Below are 27,836 nucleotides of genomic sequence, written 5' to 3'. Positions count from 1 at the left end.
TCATCTGATATCTCTAGCGGATTTTGATTTGTGTCACATATGAAAATATTGATTTACAACAGTAGGTTGTGCCAAAATAAGACAGCATTTGATGAGCATGTTGATGTAGATGTGGGTATTCAACTGCATTTTTCCATATTTCAATGGGATCCTTTTTAGAATCAAATAGAGACTTTTATGTAACTTTTCAAAAAAATTTTTACGATTTACATATGAAAGAACTGAAACTTAGACATTCTAAAAGATGAGAGACTTAATAAACAATCCAGGACTTTTTCAATACATAATTTCAGTTATACCACACTAAACTTTTGCTATATATTCTGTGTCTTACGATCTTATAATCCACAAACACCTGATGAAGGAGCACCGCTCCGAAAGCTAGTGCTTCCAAATAAACCTGTTGGACTATAACCTGCTGTTGTGTGATTTTTAACTTTGTACACCCTAGTTCAACACCGGCATCTCCAAATCCTGGATAACGAACTTCTGCAATTCCTTTGTTGCTCATTTGCAGCAGTTCACAATACTGTGAGAGTTCAAACTTGAGAATATCTTTCACTTCAAGTGCATCAACATGTGGATTAAAAGGAACATCTTTTGTCTTTATTTCAATTTAGTGTGATTGTTATCTGTCTGATACCTCACTTCAAAGTCATATCCTTGGAAAACACACCTGATTTTGTCACATGCAGTTTGTCCCAGCACAGTGGGTGCGGAGTGAATCTATGAATTGTGATGAAATCAAGATCTGTGCAGATTGTTGTCCTGCCAAAACTGGACTGTTGGTATCTAGATTTAAAAAAAATCAGGAAGCTAAGATGAGCTGGCATATTCTGTCAATGCATGGAATTGGTGATCCAATATACACTGTGAGGCAGTGTCTTGTTGGCTGTTTGATGGAACACCACTGGATGAGGTACATGTCTTTCAGGATACAGAGTGGTAATACATTGGCACCAGCTCCATTATGCATTTTAGCTTTTAGTGTGCGTCAGCTTGCCTTTTCAGAATATCTAATATTAATGAGAGTAAATATTTCTGATTACCTTATAACGTTGACAAAGTGTGTGAGGCTAACAACATGAAAGGTTTGGTCATCACCTGAAAATTGCCTTTTGTTTGGTTGACTCTGAATGTCAGCAAAATGTTTGCATTTGCATATCTTCTTAACATTTTTGTGTGCTGCCACTGTTGTAGTATTGTTACACCTTGTTGGTCACCCGTGCTTTTGGCTTCACATGTGCATATCCAATGTCCCTTGGTGCCACATGCTTTACAGATATCAACAAAAGCTGGACAACATTTGGAAAGCTGTGACAACCTGTAACTGTTATGGATTTTCTTGTCAGGTGCACTTGCTGATAGGAGCAATAGCATTGGTTGTAATTGTCATTCTGCCACTGCGGCTTCATACTAGTATCCATCTCAAGTAATGTGTCAGTAGTATGGCCCTTTCACTAAAGGTTTAATTGACGTTGAGGCAATAACCAATTCAATGACCTTCTCCGAAAGAGCTATTCTTTGTAAAGTTACACTTCTACCCTTTTTGTTATGCTATCTTCTAACAAACTGGTCAATACTGTGGTAGCACTGGGTAGCACTGTGGCTCAGTGGTTAGGGTAGCACTGTGGCTCAGTGGTCAGGGTAGCACTGTGGCTCAGTGGTTAGCCCTGCTGCCTTACAGCACCCGGGACCTGGGTTCGTTTCCTACTTCGGGCGACTGTCTGTGCAGAGTTTGCACGTTTTCGCGAGTTTTTACAACAAGAATGGTGGCTGAGTGGTTAGCACTGCTGCTTCACAGCTCCAGGGATTGGGGTTTGATTCCAGCCTTGGGTGAGCCTCAGAGGCTGAGGGGTGATCTTAAAAAGGTTTATAAAATCATGAGGGGCATGGATAGGGTAAGTAGAAAAAGTCTTTGGGCGGCACGGTGGCACAGTGGTTAGCACTGCTGCCTCACAGCGCCGGAGACCTGGGTTCAATTCCCGACTCAGGCGACAGACTGTGTGGAGTTTGCACATTCTCCCCGTGTCTGTGTGGGTTTCCTCCGGGTGCTCCGGTTTCCTCCCACAGTCCAAAGATGTGCGGGTCAGGTGAATTGGCCATACTAAATTGCCCGTAGTGTCAAGTAAGTGGTAAATGTCGGGGTATGGGTGGGTTGCGCTTCGGCGGGTCGGTGTGGACTTGTTGGGCCGAAGGGCCTGTTTCCACACAAGTAATGTAATCTAATAGATACTTGAGGTGGACACCTATATGACATGAGCTGGTGTCTGTTTTTCCTGAAATTAATTCTTAGCTTGATTTGGTCATTGAGAACCATATAGATCTTTTGTGGATCTTTCTGCAAATTATGGAAAGACCAAATATATTAATTCTATGAAGACTCTCCTTGGCAATGGCAAACAAGATCATTTGTGCTCAGGACCATAAGGAACTTAGATTGTAACAAAATGGAAATTAGTTCTGCCTTCTAGCTAGTCAATACTTTATCCAGAGATCTCCCTTGCTGTTTCTACTCACAGAAGTTGATCCTGCTGATTATCCAAATCCTTTCATTTCCAGGGTTGTTTTCCAGATGGTCTTCAATTAGTTTTCCTAATATCTGTCACCATATTCTTAAAAGAATCCTTCATAGACAGCCACCATTGCTAACTATGATGTGGGCCTAGTTTCTAGCAGGATGTTTTACCTGATGTAGCATTGTGTATGTTATTCCTCGTAACTTAAGAAACAAGGCATGGAAAATGTGGTATTGAAGAATCCAATAGATGTTATTACAGGTATTCAATAATGATCTCGCATGCACATCACTATCTCAGCAAATATTGAGCTATTAGTTACAAAGAGCAGCATGCTTCCAATGATGTGTCATATTTCATGTTTTCCCAAATACGATGGTATCTGACATATGTACTCTCAGGTCACAAGCTATGATACAGTGATGATATCATAAGCATATCCCTTATGGATAGAGTAATGTAATGTCCATGAGACATAACACTGCCCCAGTTTTGGGACAGGGAGGAGTTTCACCATGGGATGGGTTCCATTGGGTCTGGAATGGGGCCTGTGTCCTTGCAGAATGGTAAATAAAGAGGTAGCAAAAGATTCAAACAACATTGGATTATGCCATGTCAGAATTCCTCATTTTGGGGTGGCCTAAATGTTTACATCTATATTCAACAAGTAGGTCTGTCACTACCACTCCCATCGCTTGTGTAAAGGAGCAACCTAATGTTGTAGCCTCACAGTGATGTCACAGGATTGCACATCACTGAACATTAATACAACCATGTGGGTAGATTTAGAACAGTGTAGAAGGAACACGCTATAATACACAACAGACACTAAGTTTTTGATACTGAGAGTGCATGGACATGAACATTTGAAAAAGATAAATTAGCCTTTACCAAACTTAACTAGGAGTCAGAGTCTGGTATAAGATTAAACACAACTTGCTGGAGAAACTCAGCACGTACAGCAGCATCTGTATAGAAAGAACCGAGTGAAAATTTCGAGTCAAGTGACTCTTCTTCAGAACTGATATAAGTTTACGTTATATATAGCTTGTCTGTATGATAGATGGTGTTTGAAGCGAAACCTGAAGCCAGTCCTTGACTTTGCCTTCTCCTCAACGATTCTGTCTCCAATCCAAAACTAGTCATGTAGCATAAAAACACTTGACCAAAAATGACCGCAGTGGCGAGCAAGGAATAGAAACTGGTCATTCTGCACTTATGGAGCCATAGAGTCATACAGTACAGAAAAGGCCCTTCGGCTCATTGAGTCTGCAGCAACAATAATACTACTAAAGGCATACTAATCCCAATTTCCTATGCTTGTCCCATATCCTTGAATGTTATGATATTTCAAGGGCTCATCCAAACATTTTTTTCAAGGTTGTAAAGTTTCCAGCGTCCAGTACGTTCCCAAGCACTGCAACCCAGATTCCCACCACCCTGAGTGAATGTGTTTTTCTCAGATCTCCTCTGATTCTCCTGCCCCATACCCTAAAACTATGTCCCCTCATGATTGACCCCTCGACCTCGGGGAACTGTTGCTCTCTCATCACCCTGTCCATACATACTCCTCATAAGCTTATAGACCCCAAACATGACCCCCACCCCGCCAGCCTTCTCTGCTCTAAAAGAAATTGGAGTAGAATAGAAAGGCATTGAAAGAAACTGAAGAGGTGTATGGACTTGTCAGCAGACCATTCTATATCATTTTACTCTGTAATATAGAAAAGACCCAAATCTGGGAGACATTTCATGCAGCCAATGGAGTCCCATTGCCTGCAGAAAATTTGATGCCATCACCATTGACCCGAACTCTGGGAGCCTGAGTGGAATAAATCTCCGAATTGGTAGGAGCATACTGCTACCATGATTCCTGCTTCCCCGGTGACTTTTAATTGAATTTAACTCTTCCTCCCACATCCAGTTGAACACCAGTGGCAGCAGAATGAGAACTTGAAATGGCCAAACACAATTTTACCACCGTGTAATTAAACATGATGTGGAGGTGTTGGACTGGGGTGTCCATTTCACCTGACGAAGGAGCAGTGCTCTGTAAGTTTATGTTTTCAAATAAACCTGTTGGACTATAACCTAGTGTCATGTGACTTCGAATTTTGTAAATAGACAACAGGTGCAGGAGTAGGCCATTCTGCCCTTCAAGCCAGCACTACCATTCATTATGATCATGGCTGATCATCCTCAATCAGTATCCTGTTCCTGCCTTATCCCCATAACCCTTGATTCCACTATCCTTAAGAACTCTATCCAACTTTTTTCTTGAAAGTATCCAGAGACTTGGCCTCCACTGCCCTCTGGGGCAGAGCATTCCACACACTCATCACTCTCAGGGTGAAGAAGTTTCTCCTCAACTCTGTTCTAAATGGCCTACCCCTTATTTTTAAACTGTGTCCGCTGGTTCGGGACTCACCCATCAGCGGAAACATGTTTCCTGCTGCCACAGTGTCCAATCCTTTAATAATCTTACACCTCTCAATCAGATCCCCTCTCAGCCTTCTAAACTCAAGGGTATACAAGCCCAGTTGCTCCAATCTTTCAACGTAAGATAGTCCCGCCATTCCAGGAATTGACCACGCGAACCTACGCTGCACTCCCTCAATAGCCAGAATGTCTTTCCTCAAATTTGGAGACCAGAACTGCACACAATATTCCAGGTGTGGTCTCACCAGGGCCCTGTACAGCTGCAGAAGAATCTCTTTGCTTCTATACTCAATTCCTCTTGTTATGAAGGCCAGCATGCTATTAGCTTTCTTCACTGCCTGCTGTACCTGCATGCTTGCCTTCATTGACTGGTGTACAAGAACACTTAGATCTCATTGTACTGCCCCTTTACCTAACTTGACTCAATTTAAGTAGTAATCTGCCTCATGTTCTTGCCATCAAAGTGGATAACCACACATTTATCCACATTAAACTGCATCTGCCATGCATTTGTCCACTCACCTAGCCTGTCCAGGTCACCCTGTAATCTCCTAACATCCTCCTCACATTTCACCCTGCCACCCAGCTTTGTATCATCAGCAAATTTGCTAATATTACTTTTAATACCATCATCTAAATACTCAGCAGAAGGATGTAGCCAAATCTTGACGGCTACCATCACATCTCATGCACAATTCCCCCTACCTGCATTTCGACTCCCACCAGAGTATTCAAATCTGTCTCCAGTAGGCAGTCTGCACAGAATAAGACAAACTTTCTTGGGCAGTAGGGGTAGCACTGTATCTGACATCAATGGGTTGAGATCTGTAATGAACAGAAATTTCTACCATCTCCTGAAGAGGAGGGGAGATCAGAAAAATAGGCTGCCACTCATCGGAGATGTCAAGATGCAAAGGACACACAACTAAAGAATGTGTTAACAGAGGACAAGCAGGGAGGGAGAAGGTCAGTATATCTTGTATTGTGATTCTGGATCCATATACTAAAAATGCTTACATACAGCAAGACATTGATTTGGTCAAAAGCTGAGAGTTCAATTATAACAGTAAAAACTGTTTGCTATAGTTAATTATTGACACTCCTAAATCAGAGTTCAGGCAATTATATAATTTGAGAATGGTTACAAATCACTGGTATAGTCAGTGGTTTCTTTAGAAACACTTCTCGTGGGAGGTAAGGTGATTTGTGACTCAATCTGTGGGGTGCAGTACAAAGGTTTCTTTGAGCAATGCTGTGTGAGAGGCCAAGAACCAAGGTGTGGGACGGGCTTTCTGAGTCTCTTTGTCTTTGCTCTGACTTGTACTTGCTCACAGTAAATCAATTATACCTGTTGCAAAGTCCCTTCATCATCTAGCACCTCCGTTAATGTACAGAATGTTTTGACAAATTTTCCTTTTTGGCAATTTTGTTCTTCTGTTCCCAATGACATTTTTCCAGAGAACATGAGGTTTGTTTTACGAACTTGAATTGATAATTAAAACTTCGGGAAAGTTTATTTTTAAATGTTTTCTTCAAGCAACTTTCACTTCTTTGAAGAGAACAGCTCCTACTTTGAATCTGTTTCAAAATGTCTACTCATCACACAACCGTGGGTGAGTTCACAGTGTGGGATTATGTGGTATTCGTGACCATGCTGCTTGTTTCTGCATTCATTGGAATCTATCATGCAATTAAAGCAAGGGGCCAGCAATCCAACAGCCAGTTTTTACTTGGAGACAGACAGCTGAGGGCATTGCCTGTGGCGATGTCCCTTACTGCCAGCTTTATGTCTGCAGTGACAGTGATTGGGACACCAGCAGAGGTTTACCGGTTTGGGGCTATGTTCTTGATTTTCTGCATTAGCTATGCCGTAGTGACCATCGTCAGTGCTGAATTCTTCCTGCCTGTATTCTACAGACTCAACATCACCAGTACTTATGAGGTAAGAACTGAAAATAATCATTTGTAAATCTAAAGTACAAACTATACTTAACCAATAACCAATATTACATGAGCTAGAATTTCTTTTAACTGTATGTGCTGAAGACTGAAGTACGGTTTCTTTGATCCTTACTATGAACTCCATTTCCTAGCCACCAGCTTCATTCCTTTCCTTGGTAATTTCCCAACATGAACAAGACCATTTAAAGCCTTGGCATTCTATTTGACCCTGAAATGATCTCCAAACCCATAATCCTCAATTCTCAAGACCAACACCAATGTAATATTATTCATCTCCAACTTGTCTGAAACTCCTCATTCATGCCTTGCCTTCACTTCCTCTATACTTGATTAATCTAGTAGTCTTCATGATAGACTCCTACATAGCATCCTTCATATACTCGACATCATCCAAAACTCCACTTTCTGGATGTTAATTTATACCAAGGCCGGTTCAACTATTATACCTGTGCTCACTGATCTACATTAGATAGTACAATTACAATTACATTAGATCAACAAAAGGTGGTGGAGAAATGCAGGTCTGACAGTGTCCATGCAGTGAGAAACAGAGATAATGTTTTAAGTCCAATATGACTCTTCAGAACACAGAAGAGTCCAAAAATGAGTCATATTAGGCTTGAACTTTGTTTCTTTCTCCACAGATTCTACCAGACATGCTGAGTTCTCCAGCACTTTCTGTAGTGGTGTGCCACAAGGATCGGTGCTGGGTCCACTGCTTTTCTTCATTTATGTGAACGATTTGGATGTGAACAGAGGAGGTATAGTCAGTAAGTTTGCAGATGACGCCAAAATTAAAGGTGTAGTGGACAGCAAAGAAGTTTACGTCAGGATACAATGGGATCTTGATCAGATGGGTTAAAGGACTGAGGAGTGGCGTTTAATTTAGATAGATGTGAGGTGCTGCATTTTGTAAAGGCAAATCAGAGCAGGGCTTACAACACTTAATGGTAAGGTCCTGGTTAGTGTTGCTGAACAAACAGACTGGAGTGCAGGTTCATAGTTCCCTGAAAGTAGGGTCGCAGATGGATAGGTTAGTGAGAGTGTTTGGTATGCTTTCTTTCATTGGTTAGAACATTCAGTACAGGAGTTGGGAGGTCATGTTGCGACTTACAGGACATTGGTTATGCCAATTTTGGAATATTGCATGCAATTCCGGTCTCTTTCTTATCGGAAGGATGTTGTGAAACTTAAGGTTCAGAAAAGATTTACAAGGATTTTGCCAGGGTTGGAGGATTTGAGCTATAGGGACAGGCTGAATAGACTGGGTCTGCTTTCCCTGGAGTTTCGGAGGCTGAGGGGTGACCTTATACAGTTTATAAAATCATGAGGGGCATAGATAGGATAAGTAGACAAGGTATTTTCCCTGGGGTGGGGGAAGACCGGAACTAGCGGGCATAGGTTTAGGATAAGAGGGGACAGATATAAAAGAGACCTAAAGGATAATTGTTTCACACAGAGGGTGGTGCGTGTTTGAAATGAGTTGCTTGAGGAAATGGCGAAGGCCAGTACAATTACAGCATTTAAAAGACATCTGAATGGGTACATGAATAGAAAGGGTTTACAGGGATATGGGCCAATGGGACTAGATTAGGTTAGGATATCTGGTCAGCATGGACAAGTTGGACTGAAGGGTCTGTTTCCATGCTTTACATCTCTATGACTCTATGAGATCTCCAGCATTGAATTATTTTGCTTTTATTCCATTGGTAGTGGCAGTGCTTTCAGCTATCTAGTACCCAAGTTTTGGAATTCTGTCCCTAAACTGGTCACTGCTCTCTCACCTTCTTTAAATCAGTCTTCCAGACACTTGGTCACCTGTTCTAATGTCTGTCGGACTTTCATTGAGAACTTGGACTAGGGTTAGAGTTCGGGCATGTAACCAGTTACACAAGCCTAGTGCAAACTGATAGCATTTATTGCCAGAAACAATGTCCATAAAGATGGGCTTACTGTTGCCTTCTTCCATGACATAGCTCCTTACAAAAATGATCTGGAGTTCCAAATTGAATTTTGTTACATTTAAACTTTTAGTCTGCAAAATGTCTTTAAATTTGTGTTCAATACTTGTGATGACATTTCTCTGAAGCACCTCAGTACATCCTATAATATGATAGGTCTTAAATAAAATGAACTGTGTTTGTTTATGTCGAAGGAAGTGTTTGTTTCGTGCCCGCCAGGACCTCAGTATGTTCCAAAATGCTTTGTAGCCAATGTAATGTTTCTGAAGTGTAATCACTGCTGTTGACCTTGCAGCCAACCTGTTCATAGTATGTTCCCACAAACACCACTGACATACAAGATCATGAAGTTATAATTAGATTAGATTAGATTATTTACAGTGTGGAAATGAATTGAAAGAGAAGTTAAAGTGGAACTCTTTTCCTTTGTTGGGGAATTCAGAACAAAGCATCATAATCTTACAATTAACAACAAGCAATTCAGCAACCAGGTGGCATCCGAGGAGCAGGAGAATTGACATTTCAGGAATAAGCCTTTCATCAGGAATGCCTGAAACATTAATTCTCCTGCTCCTCAGATACTGCCTGACTGACTGTGCATTTTCCAGCACCACACCGCTCTGTTCTCCAGCATCTGCAGTCCTCACTTTGTCCTATTCAGCAATGATGTAAGCTGTGGGGGAAGATCAGGTATTTCTGCTGAGGGGGGGATACAAATCCTACCTGACTCTTAGAGCAGTAAAACTATCAGACAGTCGGTAATTTTAGGTAAGATTACAAGAGTTTCTTTAGATATATAAAGAGCAAAAGGGAAGCAAAACCAGACATTGAGCCGTTGGAAAATGATGCTGGAGAAGTAGTAATGGGGAGCAAAGAAAAGGCTGAGGAACTGAATAAGAACTTTGCGTCAGTCTTCACAGTGGAAGACATGAGTAATATCCCAAAAAATTCAAGAATGTCAGGGAGCAGAGTGGCTATCACCAAGGAGAAGGTGCTAAAAAAACTGAAAGGTCTGAGAGTGGATAAATCACCTGGACCGGATGGACTACACCCTAGAGTTTTGAAGGAGATTTCTGAAGTGGTAGTGGAGGCTTTAGTAGTGATCTTTCAGGTATCACTGGGGTCTGGAAGGGTCCTAGAAAACTGGAAAATAGCTTAGTAACTGCCCTGCTTAAGAAGGGAGCAAGGCAAAAAATGGGAAATTATAGGCCGGTTAGCCTGACCCCAGTCATTGCTAAGATTTTGGAGTCCACATAAAGGATGAGATTTCTGAATACTTGGAAGTGCATTGTAAAATAAATTTCATCAAGGAGAGGTCATGCCTGACAAATTCTTTGAGGAGGTAACAAGTAGGTTAGACCATGGATGTTATTTAGCTGAACTTTCTGAAGGCCTTTGATAAGGTGCCGCACAGGAGGCTGCTGAGTAAGGTAAGGCCTCTTGATGTTAAAGACCAGGTGATAGTTTGGATAGAAGCTTGGCTGTGTGGCAGAAGGCAGAGGATGGGGATAAAAGGGTCCTTCTCAGGATGGAAGCCAGTAGTGTTCCAGAAGGGTGAGTGTTGGGACCACAAATTTTCACTTTATACATTAATGATCTGGACGAAGGAACTGAGGACATTCTGGCTAAGTTTGCAGATGATACAAAGATAGATGGAGGACAGGTAGTAAAGAGGAAGCAGGGAGATTTCAGAAGGATTTGGACAGGTTAGGAGAGTGGGCAAAGAAGTGGCAGATGGAACACAATGTGGGCAAGTGTGAGGTCATGCATTTTGATAGGAAGAATAGAGGCATGGTCTAATTTCTAAATAGGGAGAAAATTCAGAAATCTGAAGTGCAAAGGGACTTGGAAGTTCTAGTCCAGGTTTCTCTTAAGGTAAACTTGCAGGTTGAGTCAGTAGTTAGGAAGGCAAACACTATGTCATCATTCATCTCACGAGAACTAGAACAGAAAAGCAGGGACGTACTTTTGAGGCTTTACAAGGGTCTGGTCAGCCCACATTTAGAAGACTGTGAGCAATTTTGGGTATCATACCTCAGGAAGGATATACTGACCCTGGCGTGAGTCTAGAGGAGGTTTACGAGAATGATCCCAGGAATGAAAAGCTTAACATATGAGGAACATTTGACGACTCTTCGACTATATTTGATGGAGTGTAGAAAGATGAGGGGGCGTCTGATTGAAACTTTCAGAGTGTTGAACAGTCTGGACAGAGTAGATATTGGGAAGATGTTTCCACTGGTAGGTGAGACGAGGACCTGAGGACGCAGCCTTAGAGTAAATGGAAGACATTTTAAAACAGAGATAAAGAGAAACCTCTTTAGCCAGACAGTGGTGAATCTGTGGAATTTATTACCACAGAAGGCTATGGAGGCCAGGCCATTGCGTATATTTAAAACAGAGTTAGGTAAGTTCTTGGTTGCCAAGGGGATCAAACTTTATGGGCAGAAAGCGGGAGAATGGAGTTGAAAAACCTGTCAGCCATGATTGAATGGCAGATCAGACTCAATGGACCGAATGGCCTAATTTCTGTTCCTATAATGGATTCTGGGTAATCCAAGATGGAGGACAGGAAAAATTTCTGGCTGTAAGAGCTGCTCCTTTTTTTGAGGTATTTTAGGTGATGGAGGTGATTTCCTTGAATTCCAGGAGCAGCAATTACTGTTTTATATGCTGTTGCATTGTTTTGGAACTTTGGAAAAAAAAAGTCTAAACAACAGCAGTTTTGAAAGGGAGAAGAACAAAGGGAGCACATGGTGAGGACAGTGCAGAGAGAGAGAGAGAACCTGCACAGTTACTGCCTTTGCTGTTTGAATTCATGTATTGCTGGACATCGGAGTGCATCTGGGAAAATTAACAAACAGTGAAATTCACAACTAATCTTGGAGGAACTGTTGGGTGAAGTTCACAGCACAGAATCAGATAAGTTAATTGTTGTTTTAAGTCTGTCCAAGAGAAAGGCTGCAGTAGTGAGTATTGTGAATTCTTTCTTGATTATATGTTTTTGGAGATAAGTCTCTTGATTAAACTTAAAATATAAGCCGTAGCTATTAATTTAACCTGGGGCAGTGTTTGTAGAGGAATAAGACGGTGTTATTTTCTGGGTCTATAGATTGTGAAGGAGCAAAAATAGCCTTCGCAGTGACATGTACTTCTTGTCAGATGTGGGAGTTTAAAGAGAGTTTAAGGGTTACTGCGGATTATATCTGCCATAAATGCTGTTGGATGTGAATCTTATCAGATCGAGTAGATCAGTTGGAGAGACAGATAGAAGCGATGAGTAATTTGCAACAGCAACAGTATGTGATGGATGGCAGTTATAGGAAGGGGGGGAATGTCTCAGATACAGTCACATAGATGGGTTAACTCCAGGTAGGGTGAGCGAGGTCGGCACCTAGGGATATACCCATTTCAAACAGGTTTGCTATTTTGGAAAATGTCGGGGGTGATGGATTCTCAGGGGAACGTAGCACAAACAGCCTAGTTTCTGGTATTGAGACTGGCTCTAATGCAACAAGGGGTACGTTGGCTTCCAAGAGATCAGTTGTGTTTGGGGATTCTGTAGTCAGAGGTACAGACAGACGTTTCTGCGGCCAGCAGAGAAAAAGCAGAATGGTGTGTTGTTTCCCTGGTGCCAGGATCAAGGATGTCTCAGAGAGAGTGCAGACTGTTCTCACGGGGGAGAGGAGCCAGCAGGAGGTCATTGTCCACATTGGAACCAACGACATTGGAAGGGAAAAGGTTGAGACTCTGAAGGGAGATTACAGAGGGTGAGGCAGAAATTTAAAAAGGAGTCCTCAAGGGTAGTAATATCTGGATTACTCCCAGTGCTACAAGCTAGTGAGGGCAGGAATAGGAGGATAGAGCAGATGAATGCATGGCTGAGGAGCTGGTATGGGAGAAGGATTCACATTTTTGGATCATTGGAATCTTTTTTGGGGTAGAAATGACCTGTACAAGAAGGACGGGTAGTACCTAAATTGGAAGGGGACTATTATACTGGCAGGGAAATTTGCTAGAACTGCTTGGGAGGATTTAAACTAGTAAAGCGGGGGGAGGGGAGGGTGGGGGTGGAACCCCCAGGGAGATAGTGAGGTAAGAGATCGATCTGAGACGGGTACAGCTGAGAACAGAAGTAAGTCAAACAGTCAGGGCAGGCAGGGACAAGGTAGGAATAATAAATTAAACTGCATCTATTTCAATGCAAGGGGGCGAACAGGGAAGGCAGATGAACTGAGGGCATGGTTAGGAACGTGGGACTGGGATATCATAGCAATTACGGAAACATGGCTCAGGGATGGGCAGGACTGGCAGCTTAATGTTCCAGGATACAAATGCTACAGGAAGGATAGAAAGGGAGGCAAGAGAGGAAGGGAAGTGGCATTTTTGATTTGGGATAGCATTATAGCTGTGCTGAGGGAGGATATTCCTGGAAATACATCCAAGAGAGTTATTTGGGTGGAACTGAGAAATAAGAAAGGGATGATCACCTTATTGGGATTGTATTATAGACCCCCCATTAGTCAGAGGGAAATTGAGAAACAAACTTGTAAGGTGATCTCAGCTATCTGTAAGAATAATAGGGTAGTTATGGTAGGGGACTTTAATTTTCCAAACATCGACTGGGACTGCCATAGTGTTAAAGGTTTAGATGGAGAGGAATTTGTTAAGTGCGTACAAGACAATTTTCTGATTCAGTATGTGGATGTACCTACTAGAGAAGGTGCAAAACTTGACCTACTCTTGGGAAATAAGGCAGGGCAGGTGACTGAGGTGTCAGTGGGGGAGCACTTTGGGGCCAGCCACCATAATTCTATTCATTTTAAAATAGTGATGGTAAAGGATAGACCAGATCTAAAAGTTGAAGTTCTAAATTGGAGAAAGGCCAATTTTGATGATATTGGGCAAGAACTTTCGAAAGCTGATTGGAGGCAGATGTTCGCAGGTGAAGGGACGGCTGGAAATTGGGAAGCGTTCAGAAATGAGATAACAAGAATCCAGAGAAAGTATATTCCTGTCAGGGTGAAAGGGAAGGCTGATAGGTATAGGGAATGCTGGATGACTAAAGAAATTGGGGATTTGGTTAAGAAAAAGAAGGAAGCATATGTCAGGTATAGACAGGATAGAGCGAATGAATCCTTAGAAGAGTATAAAGGCAGTAGGAGTATACTTAAGAGGGAAATCAGGAAGGCAAAACAGGGACATGACATAGCTTTGGAAAATAGAATTAAGGAGAATCCAAAGTGTTTTTACAAATATATTCAGGACAAAAGGGTAACTAGGGAGAGAATAGGGTCTCTCAAAGATCAACAAGGCGGCCTTTGTGTGGAGCCACAGAAAATGGGGGAGATACTAAATGAATATTTTGCATCAGTATTTACTGTGGAATTGGATATGGAAGATGTAGACTGTAGGGAAATAGATGGTGACATCTTGCAAAATATCCAGATTACACAGGAGGAAGTGCTGGATGTCCTGAAACGGTTAAAAGTGGATAAAACCCCAGGACCTGGTTACGTGTACCCGAGAACTCCGTGGGAAGCTAGAGAAGTGATTGCTGGGCCTCTTGCTGAGATATTTGTATCATCGATAGTCACAGGTGAGGTGCCGGAAGACTGGAGGTTGGCTAACGTGGGACCACTGTTTACGAAGGGTGGTAAAGACAAGCCAGGGCACTATAGACTGGTGAGCCTGATCTTGGTAGTGGGCAAGTTGTTGGAGGGAATCCTGAGGGGCAGGATGTACTTGTATTTGGAAAGGCAAGGACTGACTAGGGATAGTCAACATGGTTTTGTGCGTGGGAAATAATGTCTCTCAAACTTGATTGCGTTTTTTGAAGAAGTAACCAAGAAGATTGATGAGGGCAGAGCAGTAGATGTGATCTATATGGACTTCAGTAAGGCGTTCGACAAGGTTCCCCATGGGAGACTGATTAGTAAGGTTAGATCTCATGGAATACAGGGAGAACTAGCCATTTGGATACAGAACTGGCTCAAAGGTAGAAGACAGAGGGTGGTGGTGGAGGGTTGTTTTTCAGACTGGAGACCTGTGACCAGTGGAGTGTCACAAGGATCGGTGCTTGGCCTTCTACTGTTTGTCATTTACATAAATGACTTGGATGCAAGCATAAGAGGTACAGTTAGTAAGTTTGCAGATGACACCAAAATTGGAGGTGTAGTGGACAGCGAAAAGGGTTACCTCAGATTACAACAGGATCTGGACCAGATGGGCCAATGGGCTGAGAAGTGGCAGATGGAGTTTAATTCAAATAACTGCGAGATGCTGCATTTTGGGAAGGCAAATCATAGCAGGACTTATACACTTAATGGTCAGGTCCTAGGGAGTGTTGCTGAACAAAGAGACCTTGGAGTGCAGGTTCATAGCTCCTTGAAAGTGGAGCTGCAGGTACATAGGATAATGAAGAAGGCATTTAGTATGCTTTCCTTTATTGGTCAGAGTATGGAGTACATGAGTTGGGAGGTCATGTTGCAGCTGTCCAGGAGATTGGTTAGGCCACTGTTGGAATATTGCGTGCAATTCTGGTCTCCTTCCTATCTGAAAGGTGTTGTGAAACTTGAAAGGGTTCAGAAAAGATTTACAAGGATATTGCCAGGGTTGGAGGATTTGAGCTACAGGGAGAGGTTGAACAGACTGGGACTGTTTTTCCTGGAGCGTCGGAGGCTGGGGGTGACCTTAGAGAGGTTTACAAAATTATGAGGGGCATGGATAGGGTAAATAGGCAAAGTCTTTTCCTTGGAGTCGAGGAGTTCAGAACTAGAGGGCATAGGTTTAGGGTGAGAGGGGAAATATATAAAAGAGACCTAAGGGGCAACGTTTTCACGCAGAGGGTGGTGTGTGTATGGAATGAGCTGCCAGTGGATGTGATGGAGGCTGGTACAATTGCAACACTTAAGTGGCATTTGGAAGGGAATATGAATAGGAAGGGTTTGAAGGGATATGGGCCGGGTGCTGGCGGGTGAGACTAAGTTGGATTCAGATATCTGGTCGGCATGGACGGGTTGGATGGAAGGGTCTGTTTCCATGCTGTACATCTCTATGACTCGATGTCTTATGGTTTTATAGAACAACTCTTTCCTCCTCTCCCTGTCCTACATTCATATTGAGAGCAGCATTTAATAAAAGCACAGATCAAACCTGCTGAATATGGAGCATTTTGAAACTGATCACTGTTTTCATCAATCTTTACATAAAATTTAGAAAAAACTCTGAATCACTCAGAGTAAACAAAGACATTTATTATTAGTCAGTGAATTCAAAAGGGTGGTACAACAGTTAAATAAATGTCGACACCAGATATTTATGTATACTGGTGAACAATAGTTGCTTAGATGTGTAACTGTGGTGTTCCTTGAACTTGTTTAACTGCATTCCAGTATCACATTCTTCAGCGAGGTGAGGATAAATTGGCACGTTAGTTCAAGGCAAGTAAATTATGAACCTGAATGCTAATCAGCTGAATTCTCTGGTCACAGAATTCATTCGTTCATAATGTGCCATTAAAGATCATCAATTTTACCCAAATATAAAATATAGACAAATCTTTCTGAAGCTGATTTGTTGAGTTTCATGAACAGTTTCTCTCAGTGAAACCCAAAGAGACTCCTTGCACCATCATCCAAAACTTAATCTAAATAACTTCCTATCCTGTCCCATGGTGCCCCTCGCATCAATGCCAGCATGATTCTCCGAACTGCCGAACCTGGAAGAATGCGTCACTGCCAAGATAAATCAACATCACTGGGGCTGAAGCAGTCTTCAATTGGCGATTGTGCTGTCAGTCTGGAGTTGACCTGCACGGTTTGTCACATTTACCCTGGATGTGACAGATTTAAGAGAACAAAAGAACAAAAGAGAAGTACAACACAGGAACAGGTCCTTCAGCCTTCCAAGCCTGCGCTGACCATCATGCCCTAATCAAACTCAAAAAACAAACCTTCTGCCCTTATTCAGCCTGTCTCCCTCTTCTCCCTCCCTGTTCATGTAACCAACCAGATGCCCCTTAAATGTCGCCTCTCCTGGCAGTGTGTTCCAGGCTCCAACCACTCTCTGTGTGAAAACAATTCCCTCTCACATCTCCCCCTCTCGTAACTGAAACTTCAATCTCAGGAAAAAGTCTCTGACCACCCATCCTCTCAATGCCTTTCATAATTTTGCACACCTCCATCAGGTCTCTTCTCAGCCACCATCTTTACAATCCTAGCCTTTTTAACCTTTCCTCATAGCCAATGCTCTCAAGAGCAGGCACCATCTTAGTGAACCTTCTCTGCATTCTCTCCAAAGCTTCCACATCCTTCTGGTAGTGTGGTGACCAAAACTGCACATAATACTCCAAATGTGGCCTCATGAGGGTTTTATATAGCCACAACATGGTTTGCTAACTCTTATACTCCATGCCCTGGCCGATGAAGGCAAACATGCCATATACCTCCTGAATCACCTTGGCCACCTATATTGCCACGTTTTAGGGAACTATGGACCTGCATGCCCAGATACGCCTGTATGTTAATTAACTAAGGGTTCTGTCATTTACAGTGTAATTCACATCTAAATTTGATCCTCCAAAATGCATCACCTCACATTTGTCTGGATTAAACTCTATCTGCCATTTCTGTGCCCAAGTCACCAATCTATTGACATTCTGTTGTATCCTTTCACAGTTGCCGGCACTATCACTCCACAAATCTTCTGTCATCTGGAAACTTACCAATCAGACCTCCCACATTTTCCTCCAGATCACTTATATATGCTGTAAACAACAGAGGACCTAAGACTGCTCCCTGCGGAACTCCACTAGTTATCAGACTCCATTCTGAAAACACCCTTCCACTGCTATCCTCTGTCTTCTATGACCAAGCCAATTTTGTTTCCATTTTTTTCCCATCATCCAAAGCCCATCAAGGCTCACACTCTGTCACCCTCATTATTGCCTGCAATACCTTCTCTCCCTCACTGTCAGCCACCCCAAACACCCATCATCCCCACCTTGCATGGCTTTGAGCTGCCTTTTTTCTCACTCAGGACCTCACATCACATTTATCCATGAGCATGTACAATAACAGCTATGCCATCCATTGTCCTCTCATTCAACTCAACCCTTTCTCTCACCCTAAGAGAAAAGAGCCCACAAAAGTGCAGTAAAAGCAAGGTAGGCTGACCAACATTTGACCAGCATCCTATGAAGAAAGGATCCTGACTTTGATCATTACAACTGGCTGATTGACTGTTCACAAACCTCTGGACTGATCTGAAGCTGCCCTTGACTAATTGTGCCAGGATCCCCTTATTGAAGGTTGTGTCCCTTGATTTGATGGACGACTTCTGACAACCATGACATGCTCCTGAGTTTTACATCTGCAGTAAACAGAAGAGCAAGACAGAAGTACTGTGAGCCACAAGTACATTAGGAGCAAAAGAACAACTAGTGAGATAATAGGGTCCTTTAAAGATCAATGAGGGTGTCTATATGTAGAACCACAGGAGACAGGAGCGATGCCAACATATATTTTGCATCAGTTTTTATTGTGGAGAAGCTTACTTAAGGTTGAGGAGGCAAGGGTCAGACAGGGCTCTAGAGGGTTACAAGGTAGCCAGGAAGGAACTGAAGAATAGAATTAGGAGAGCGAGAAGGGGGCATGAAAAGGCTTTAGTGGGTAAGGCTAAGGAAAACCCCAAGGCATTCTACGGTTATGTGAGGAACAAGAAGAGCAGCATTTAATAAAAGCTGAGGGTAGGGCAGATCAGCGATAGTGGAGGGAACTTGCACCTGGAGTCAGTGGAGATAGCAGAGACCCTTAATGAATACTTTGCTTCAGTATTCACTACTGAGAGGGACCTTGTCATTTCTGAGGACAGCGTGAAACAGATTGATATGCTCGAACAGGTTGATGTTAAGAAGGAGGATGGGCTGGAAATTTTGAAAATATAGGATAGATACATCCCTTGGGCCAGACGGCATATACCCTAGGTTACTACAGGAAGCCAGGGAAGTGATGGCTGAGCCTTTGGCGATGATCTTTGCGTCCTCTCTGTGCACTGGAGTACTACCACATGATTAGAAGGTGGCAAAAGTTATTCCTGTTCAGACAGGGAATAGGAATAACCCTGGGAATTATAAACTAGTCAGTCTTAAGTCTGTGGTGGGCAAAGTATTGGAGAGGACTCTGAGAGACAGGATTTATGATTACTTGGAAAACCATAGTTTGATTAGAAATAGTCAGCATGGCTTTGTAAGGGACAGAGCTGAAAATGTGTTGCTGGTTAAAGCACAGCAGGTCAGGCAGCATCCAAGGAACAGGAAATTCGACGTTTCGGGCCAGAGCTCTTCATCAGGAAGGGCTTTGTAAGGGGCAGGCCATGCCTCACAAGCCTTATTGAATTCTTTGAGGATGTGACAAAACTCTTCGGTGAATGTAGAGCAGTGGATGTGGTGCACATAGATTTTAACGAAGCATTTGATTAGGTTCCCCATGGTAGATTCATTCAGAAAATAAGGAGGCACAGGATACAAGGAAATCTGGCTGTCTGGATACAGAATTGACTGGTCCCTAGAAACTGATGGTAGATGGAAAGTATTCAGCCTGGAGCTTGATGACCAGTGGTGATCCACAGGGATCTGTTCTGGGACCTCTGCTCTTTGTGATTATTACAAATAACTTGGATGAAGAAATGGAAGGATGGGTTAGTAAGTTTGCTGATGACACAAAGGTTGGTGGAGTTGTGGTTAGTGTGGAGGGCTGTTGTAGGTTGCAACGGAACATTGACAGGATGCAGAACTGAGCTGATGAGTGCCAGATGGTGTTCAACCTGGTGTTCAAATTGATTCATTTTGGATGGTCAAATTTGAATCCACAATACTGGCTTAAAGGCCGGAATCTTGGCAGTGTTGGGGAACAGGGGGATCTTGGGTTCCATGTCCATAGATCCCTCAAAGTTGTCATCCAAGATGATAGGGCTGTTAAGAAGGTGAATGGTGTATGGCTTTCATTAGCAAGGGAATTGAGTTTAAGAGCTGCAAGGTTATGCTACAGTTGTACGAAGCCCTGGTTAGACCACACTTGCAGCCCCCAATGTAACCAATCCATTATCATACCTCACCCATTCCTGTACTTAATCCATTAACGTACCTAAATCTGAAATATATTCAATCCATTCATGCACCCAATCTATTATTGTGTCCAATCTGTTACTAGGCCCAATCCATTATTAATCATGCATTAATATACCCATTTTGCCTTGTCACAGAGCAGAAGATACAGTTCCTCTGCTTTTACCTTCTCTCTTCTCACGGCCTGAGGCAACTAAATCCTCCCTCTAGGCAAAACAGTTATTTTTTTCAGTTTAGTATTTTGCATTCACTGCTCACAAAGTTCTGAAGGGGTAAAAAAGGATAGATACTGTGTCGTTGCTGGGAAATATACAACATGGGGCCATTGTCTTAGGGTAAAGGCCAATCATTTGGTACTGAGATAAGGAGAATTTCTTTCACTTAAAGAATTGTGAATGTTTGGGATTCACCACCAATGATAATTGAGGATGCTCCACCATTGAATATATTTAAGGCTGGGAGTGACAGATATTTGGCCTCTTCGAGCATCAGAAATATGAGGAGTGAGCAGGGAATGACGTTGAAGCCCATGATCAGCCATAATCAGAGTGAAAGGTGCAGCAAGGCTGCATGGTCTATTCCTGCTGCTATCTCTTCTGTTCCTGTGACACATGTTCATTATCAACCATTCACATCTCCTCTGGAGACGTGTCCTATTTCTACTCCTTTCGATTCTACTCTGCAAATTCAGTTCTCATTGAGTGTGTGTATTGTTAACTCTGTTTCTCTCTTCACAGGTGCTGCAAGATCTGTTGTGGATCTTTAGCATTTTCTGTTTTGAGTTCAGAGCTGTAGCATCTGCAGTGTTTTATCTTTATATTACAATTTATTGTATTCAATCTATTCTCAATCAAATACTGCATCCAACTTTATGCCAATTCATTATTATATTCAAGTTATAGCTGTACTTTATCTCATATTAAACAATACATTACTGCAATGATCCATTATTGTCCTAGGTCCATTACAATGCATAATTAATTTCTGAACTTGATCTATTTCTGTACCCAATTGTTTGTTGTAACCAGTCTGTCATTATACTGAATTAATTATAGTACACAATTTATTGCTGTACTAAATCTATTTCAGTACCAATAAATTTGCAAACAAACCTTGACTAAATATTGCTTTAATCCATCCCATTACTTCCTCCAATATCTTACTGTAAACAATCTGTATGTAAACTGTTGCAATACCTTACCAGGCTGGTTTAATCATTACAATTTTTTTTAAAAATTCATCGATGGGACGTTGGCTAGGTTAGCATTTCTTGTCCATCTTTAACGAAGAGTTAAGAGTTAAGGATCAACCACATTGCTGTGGATCTGGAGTTACATGTGGGCCAGATCAGGCGAGTATGGCAATTTCAAATCATGAACCAGATAGGTTTTCCTAACAACTGACAATAGCTTCACAGGCATCATTCCATTCTTCACTCCAGATTTTTATTGAATTCAAATTTCATTCTACAGCAGCATTCAAATCCAGGTGCCCAGAACATTACCTGGGTCTCTGGATTAATAGTCTAGTGATAATACTGCAAGATCATTGCCTCTTCTCATTATTGAATTCTGTTTCTTACCATAATCAAATCATTTATTATATTCAAATTATTGCAACCAACTGTAACCAATCTAGTACTGTACCAGATTTTCTACTAGAACCTATTACTGGCCCCAATGCATTAGGGTATTAAATCCATTACAGTAGGTAATCTCTTATTACTCCAATTTATTCCTACATACAGTTTCAATTGTACGGTATTACTGAACTCATTTGATAATTGTATCCAGTGTATATCCAGACCATTTTTTGATCAGTAAGTTTAGAGATAACACTAACTGGTTTTGAGAAGATTTGTAGCTCAGGTTGAGGTTCTGGATGTAGGTTTGCTTGCTGAGCTGGGAGGTTCATTTTCAGACGTTTTGTCACCCCACTAGGTAACATCCTCAGTGAGCCTCCGGACGAATTCCTAGAAGCCTGGCATTCCAACCGGAACTCTGTCAACAAACACATTGACTTGGACCTGATTTATTACCCCCTGAGAGAAAGAATAGAAATGACATCACCATAGGAAATGACATCACCAACCCAAAGAAACGCAAACATATAAATAGAAAGCATGAATCATCAGCCTTTTAAATATTGTAATTGTATCTGCCTCCACCTCTTCCTCCGGTACATAAATTTTTCCAGGACCTTTCCATTTACAGTACAGTTTGCTCTTGAATTGGATCTTCTAAAATGCATCAACTACGTGCTCAACTATCTACATGAGAAAGCTGCCCAACAGTTTCCTTTTAACTCATTCCCCTCTCACCTTAAGTCTATGTTCTCTAGCTTTGCATTCCCCTATGCTGAGAAGAAAACTTGGCTATTCATCCTATCTATGCTCTTCTTGATTTTATACAGCTTTACAAGGTTCCCCCTCAGTCTTCAAAGGTCTGCGGAGGTCAATAACCAGGGGGCATAGATTTACAATAAGGGGCAGGTTGTTCAGAGGAGATTTTGAGGAATGTATTTTCATCCGGGGGCAGTGGGTAACTGCAACTCACTGCCTGAAAGGATATTTAAAATTAGTACCATCACAACATTTAATAAGAATTTAGATGAATACAAGAAAAGCCTTAGCTTATAAATATACAGTCCAAGTGCTGGGAGATATAATAATGGTAGATAGGTGCTTGATGACCAATGTGGACATGATGGTCTAAATGGTCTATTTACATGCTGCAATACTCAATGGCTCAGCAACTCAGTTAATATGCCCAAACCAGTTATTGTACTGTGCTGATTCGGATCCACTATCTAAACCTGTTGCCTATTTCCAATTATCTGTATCCCTCTGCTCCCTGCCCATTCATGGCTCTGTCTAGATTCAGCTTAAATTATGCTATTGTGCCGACCTCTACCATCTCCACTGACAATGCGTTCCAAGCACACACCACCTTCTGCATAAAGAACTTTCCACGCAAACCTCCCTTAAACTTTTCTCCTCTCACTTTGAACTTGTGACCCCTAGAAATTGAGTTCCCCATTCTGGGAAAAAGCTTCTTGCTATCCACCCTGTCTACACCTCTCATGATTTTGTAGGCCTCAATCAGGTCCCCACTCAACCTCTATCTTCCTAATGAAAATAATCTTAATGTACTCAACTTCTGTTCATAGCTAGTGCCCTCCATGCCAGGCAACATCCATGTGAACATCCTCTGCACCCTCTCCAAAGTATCCACTTCCTTTCGGTAATGTGGTGATCAGAACTGTACACAGTATTGCAAATGGAGTCAAACCAAAGTCTTATACAACTGTAACATGACCTGCCAACTCTTGTACTCAAAACCCTGTCCGATGAAGGAAAGCATGCCATATGCCTTCTTGACCACTCTATCGACCTGTGTTCCCACCTTCAAGGTGCAATGGACTTTAACACCCAGATCTCTGTGTACATAATTTTTTCCAGGACCTTTCCATTTACCGTATAGTTTGCTCTTGAATTGGATCTTCTAAAATGCATCACCTCACATTTTCTCGGATTGAGCTCTACCTGCCATTTCTTTGCCCAACTCTCCAATCTATATACATTCTGCTGTATTCTCTGACAGTCCCCTTCACTATCTGCTATTCCACCAATCTCAGTGTTATCTGCAAACTTACTAATCAGACCACCTATGCCTGCTTCCAAACATTTATGTATATCACAAACAACATTAGTCCCAGCACAGATCCCTGTGGAACACCACTGATCACGGGTCTCCATTTTGGGAAACTTCCTTCCATTACTACTGTCTGTCTCCTGTTGTCCAGTTCTCTATCCACCTAGCTAATACACCCTGGACCCCATGTAACTTAACTTTCTCCATCAGCCTACCAGGTAACCTTATCAAATGCTTTATTGAAGTCCATGCATGTGACATCTAGAGCCCTTCCCTCATCAATCAACTTTGCCACTTCCTCAAAGAATTCTATTAAGTTGGTAAGACATGACCTTCCGTGCACAAAACTGACCCTCCCTGCACACGTTCCATGCATTGATCCATGAGCAGATAGTGAAGGGGACTATCAGAGAATGCAGCAGAATGTATATAGACTGAATAGAGGGGTAAAGGGAAGCACATTTTCAAATTGGGTGGGCATTCAAGGCTGAGGAGAGAGCAGAGGCATGTGTTGAGGTAGGGAGAGGATGGCAGTAGTGTGAGGGTTTAAGTTAAAATACAAGCAAGGTTACGCTGAAAAGCATTGGAGGGTATGAAGGCTATAGGAGGATAGTATTATTTGCAGTGATCACAACTGTGGTCTCCACAGGGACAGCCAACAGGACCATAGTACGGTCTTGATAAATGGTAGTGTTAGAGCTCAAGAGGCAAGGGGGAATGTTGGAAGCAAAGGTGGCAGAAATGGGCTATCAAGTTACTGCAAGGGAAAACTGGGCTTTGAAGGTACCTGGCAATGAGGCAGAGCCTGATGCTGAGAGTGTTGTTATTACTAGGGACTGTGTTCCATTACATCACTTGCAGTTCACTAAATGCTAATTGAAACTCAAAACTGAGGTGGACAATGGCCAAGGTGGGCAGAGACAGCGTCAGTTTGATGGGTGAAAGCTTGGGGTTCATGTTGGCTGGACACGATGATTTTGCAGGGGCAAATAAATGAAGCATGTGTTTGCAAATTACAGCTACATTTAGTTTACAATAATTCCATCATCCATTTGCAATGCAGAGTTTATATGTTGAGGATTAAAATGTTGGTCAAAGGTAATTTGCATCACCCCACTGCTGCTTTTAAACTAAATATTGGCATCTCGATGAATCACAAATTAGCAACAATGACTTAAAAAGTGATGAATGCTGGCCAAAGACAATTCATACCTTGTGTAACTTGTAAGGGTGATGATGGAGGTGGAGTTGGTCACTTCATTGTCTGTCATGGAAACATTATGCTCAGTTCTACTGAATGCACGAGAGGTTTCATGGTTGATGGGATGGAGGATGTCAGTATCCACCTAGCAGTTTCTTTTTGGTGTAATATATTGGTCACTCAGCTGGTGTAGCACCAAGCTGCAGCTGAATGAATGATAGAAGCGTGTTCCTTGTTCTCAGAGCACAGCATGTCTCACTGTGTGGAGGAGTGTGCTCAGCCTCATCTGAATCTTCTCAGAGCTAAGAACCTGTTTACTCTTTACATTCCCAATCTCAGTCATTTCCATCAAGAGTCCTGCATCCAGCCACTGGGGAGATGCTGTGGTTGCCTTCCTAAGGAGGTGGAGGCAGTCCCAGGAGGGCCAGAGCTGACAGCAAGCCCAGCAACAGCAGCAGGCCTCACTGCGCGCACACATCAGGGAGAGGTTGCTGCTGTAGCATCCCCAGGATGCTTAGGATCTGCAAGAGGCCCAGTGTTGTTCATCCCTGACTCTATTTCTGGGAATGAGTGAGTTGCAGTGTCACGCAGGTTCTGTGCATCAGATGACACTGTGATGGAAGTGTGCCAAATGCTGGAGAGGCACCTGCAGGAGGGATAGGCCATACTCTTCTGGTGACTGTGAAGGGGACAGCTGCTTTGAATGTCTGTGTGACTGGCTCCCTCTAAGAAGCGATAGTGAGCTGCGTAGGATCTCTCAATAATGCACCAACAAATACATCAGGGCAATTATTGATAACATCTGTACAAGATCATATCAGTTAATTTCAATCTATCAAGATGGAATTAGTGTTGCAGCCTGGCAATAATTGGCTTCCCCCAGGTACTGGGTGCCATCGACTTCACACACGTGACATTGAAAACACAGTAACATAATGCTGTGGAATTCATCAGCAAGAAGGGCTTTTGTTCCATTCATGTTGAGGAGATCTATGATCACCACTATCACATCCTGACGTTACAATGCTGCTCCTTTAACAAGGTTAGATCGTCTTTGGTTTGTTTTGAGAGGGGTCATAAATGCAGAAGTTCCGATGTGTCTGGTTTGGGGCCAGTTTGATTATAGCTAACAGATATTACCTCAGTCAAAAGGCTTTAATTTAAAAAAAAACTTGTACAATGAAAGGGACGTGGCCAGTTCTCTCAGCTCAGCTTTTCTCTGGTTTGGTTTGGTTTAGCAGTCTTTCTGTCTTTTGAGGCTGTTAGTCAAGGAAACCGATCCATGTTGATCCTCTCTCTCTGACATCTCTTCTGTAAGCACCAGTGTTCAATTTTACCTTTTCTGCCAAAAGACTGTTTATGGGGATGTTGCAAATATTTGGAACAGTATCATTAAGTTGTCATAGAGTTGATTGAGTTTTTAAGTAGTTGTGTTGTTCTAAATTCATGATTTGGAGATGCCAGTGTTGGACTGGGGTGTACAAAGTTAAAAATCACACAACACCAGGTTATAGTCCAACAGGTTTAATTGGAAGCACACTAGCTTTCAGAGCGACACTCCTTCATCAGGTGATAGTGGAGGGCTCAATCCTAACACAGAATTTACAGTAAAAATTTGCAGTGTGATGTAACTGAAATTATACATTGAAAAATTGATTGTCTGTTAATCCTTTCATCTGTTAGAATACAGTGAAACTATCTTTTGTCCATGTGTAAGTAAATATTGTTTTGTTTAAAACTGAGTGGTTGGGCCAGCTGCTTCACTCCTGAAATATCCACTTAAGATCCGCTTAAAACAACTAGCAAAGTTAGCTTCTGGGCCCCCTTCTTGAAATGTTTTGAGGGAATCTGGCCTGGTCCATAACACCGGAAGAGTGTACCCATTACACTGGCAGATGCCACCTTTCCTCCATCCTGGAGCACTCTTGTGCTTTTGATGGATGACAGGGGCCACCCACTGTCAATATGGATACTGCCACCACTGCGTAACCAACAAATGATGCAGACATGATGCTGCCAATGCTTCGAGGTGGAGCAGACAATACGGTCATAGAGTCATAGAGGTATACAGCACGAAAACAGACCCTTGGGTCCAACTCGTCCATGCCAACCAGATATCATAACCTAATCTAGTCCCACATATCAGCACTTGGCCCATATCCCTCTAAACCCTTCCTATTCATATACCATCCAGATGCCTTTGAAATGCTGTAATTGTACTAACCTCCACCACTTCCTCTGGCAGCTCATTCCACGCACGCATCACTGAGTGAAAAAGTTGCCACTTAGGTCCCTTTTATATCTTTCCCCTCTAACCCTAAATCCTATGCCTCCTAGTTCTGGACTCCCCCACCCCTTGTCTATGCTCCTCATGATTTTATAAACCTCTTTAAGGTTACCTCTCAGCTTCCGATGTTCCAGGGAAAAATAGGGCTGCTGAAGATGTGGCTCTGCTGCTTGGACTCGTCTGGGTGTCTGTCCAATATCATCCAGACAGAGTTTGTCATATTGTCTGAGTATGATGTGCCCTGGAACAGACAACAAAGCATTACGAAAGATGATGAGGAAGTGACAGTATGGCAGCAGTCTTCTAAGGAGAAAGAGAAGGGAGAGGCGCTAGAGGAGGAGAAGGAAGGGGCGCACTGAGCTAGAGAAAGCTCTCTTTGTTCATGACAGCGTTCAGCTGCATTGGGTGCTCCAAACCGACACGAGCTGACTGACACCTGGTTCCACTCGATGAGAGCAGGGTACAGCAGACCATCCAGAATGTGACAGAGTTATTGGTCAAATTACCAGCATTTGGTTCATTCAGTTTCACATGCTGTAAATAAAAGATGATCTTTGGAACTGTTTGCTTGCTTTCCTATATCTAATGTTCCTCAATGGACATTGATAAGTGGGCACTTGATCTGTGACGCAGTGTTTAGTTTTGATAGGATGAAGCTAAGGACAAGTTAACTATGCAGTCTTGTAGTT

At 42.4% G+C, this 27,836-nt stretch overlaps 1 protein-coding gene across 1 annotated transcript in view; it reads left to right on the top strand.

The window, feature by feature from the left end:
- Window positions 1-6,546: 6,546 nt before the first annotated feature.
- Window positions 6,547-27,836, top strand: part of LOC132828258 (sodium-coupled monocarboxylate transporter 1-like) — a 94,888-nt gene continuing 73,598 nt past the window's right edge. Inside the window, exon 1 of the mRNA XM_060845231.1 lies at window positions 6,547-6,900. Within this exon, the coding sequence (XP_060701214.1) occupies window positions 6,547-6,900 (354 nt within the window). The remainder of the gene's footprint in view (window positions 6,901-27,836) is intronic.

Source organism: Hemiscyllium ocellatum, chromosome 26 (assembly GCF_020745735.1).
Source record: "Hemiscyllium ocellatum isolate sHemOce1 chromosome 26, sHemOce1.pat.X.cur, whole genome shotgun sequence".
NCBI classification, from domain to species: Eukaryota; Metazoa; Chordata; class Chondrichthyes; order Orectolobiformes; family Hemiscylliidae; genus Hemiscyllium; species Hemiscyllium ocellatum.
This window is presented reverse-complemented; position numbering and strand designations above follow the sequence as displayed.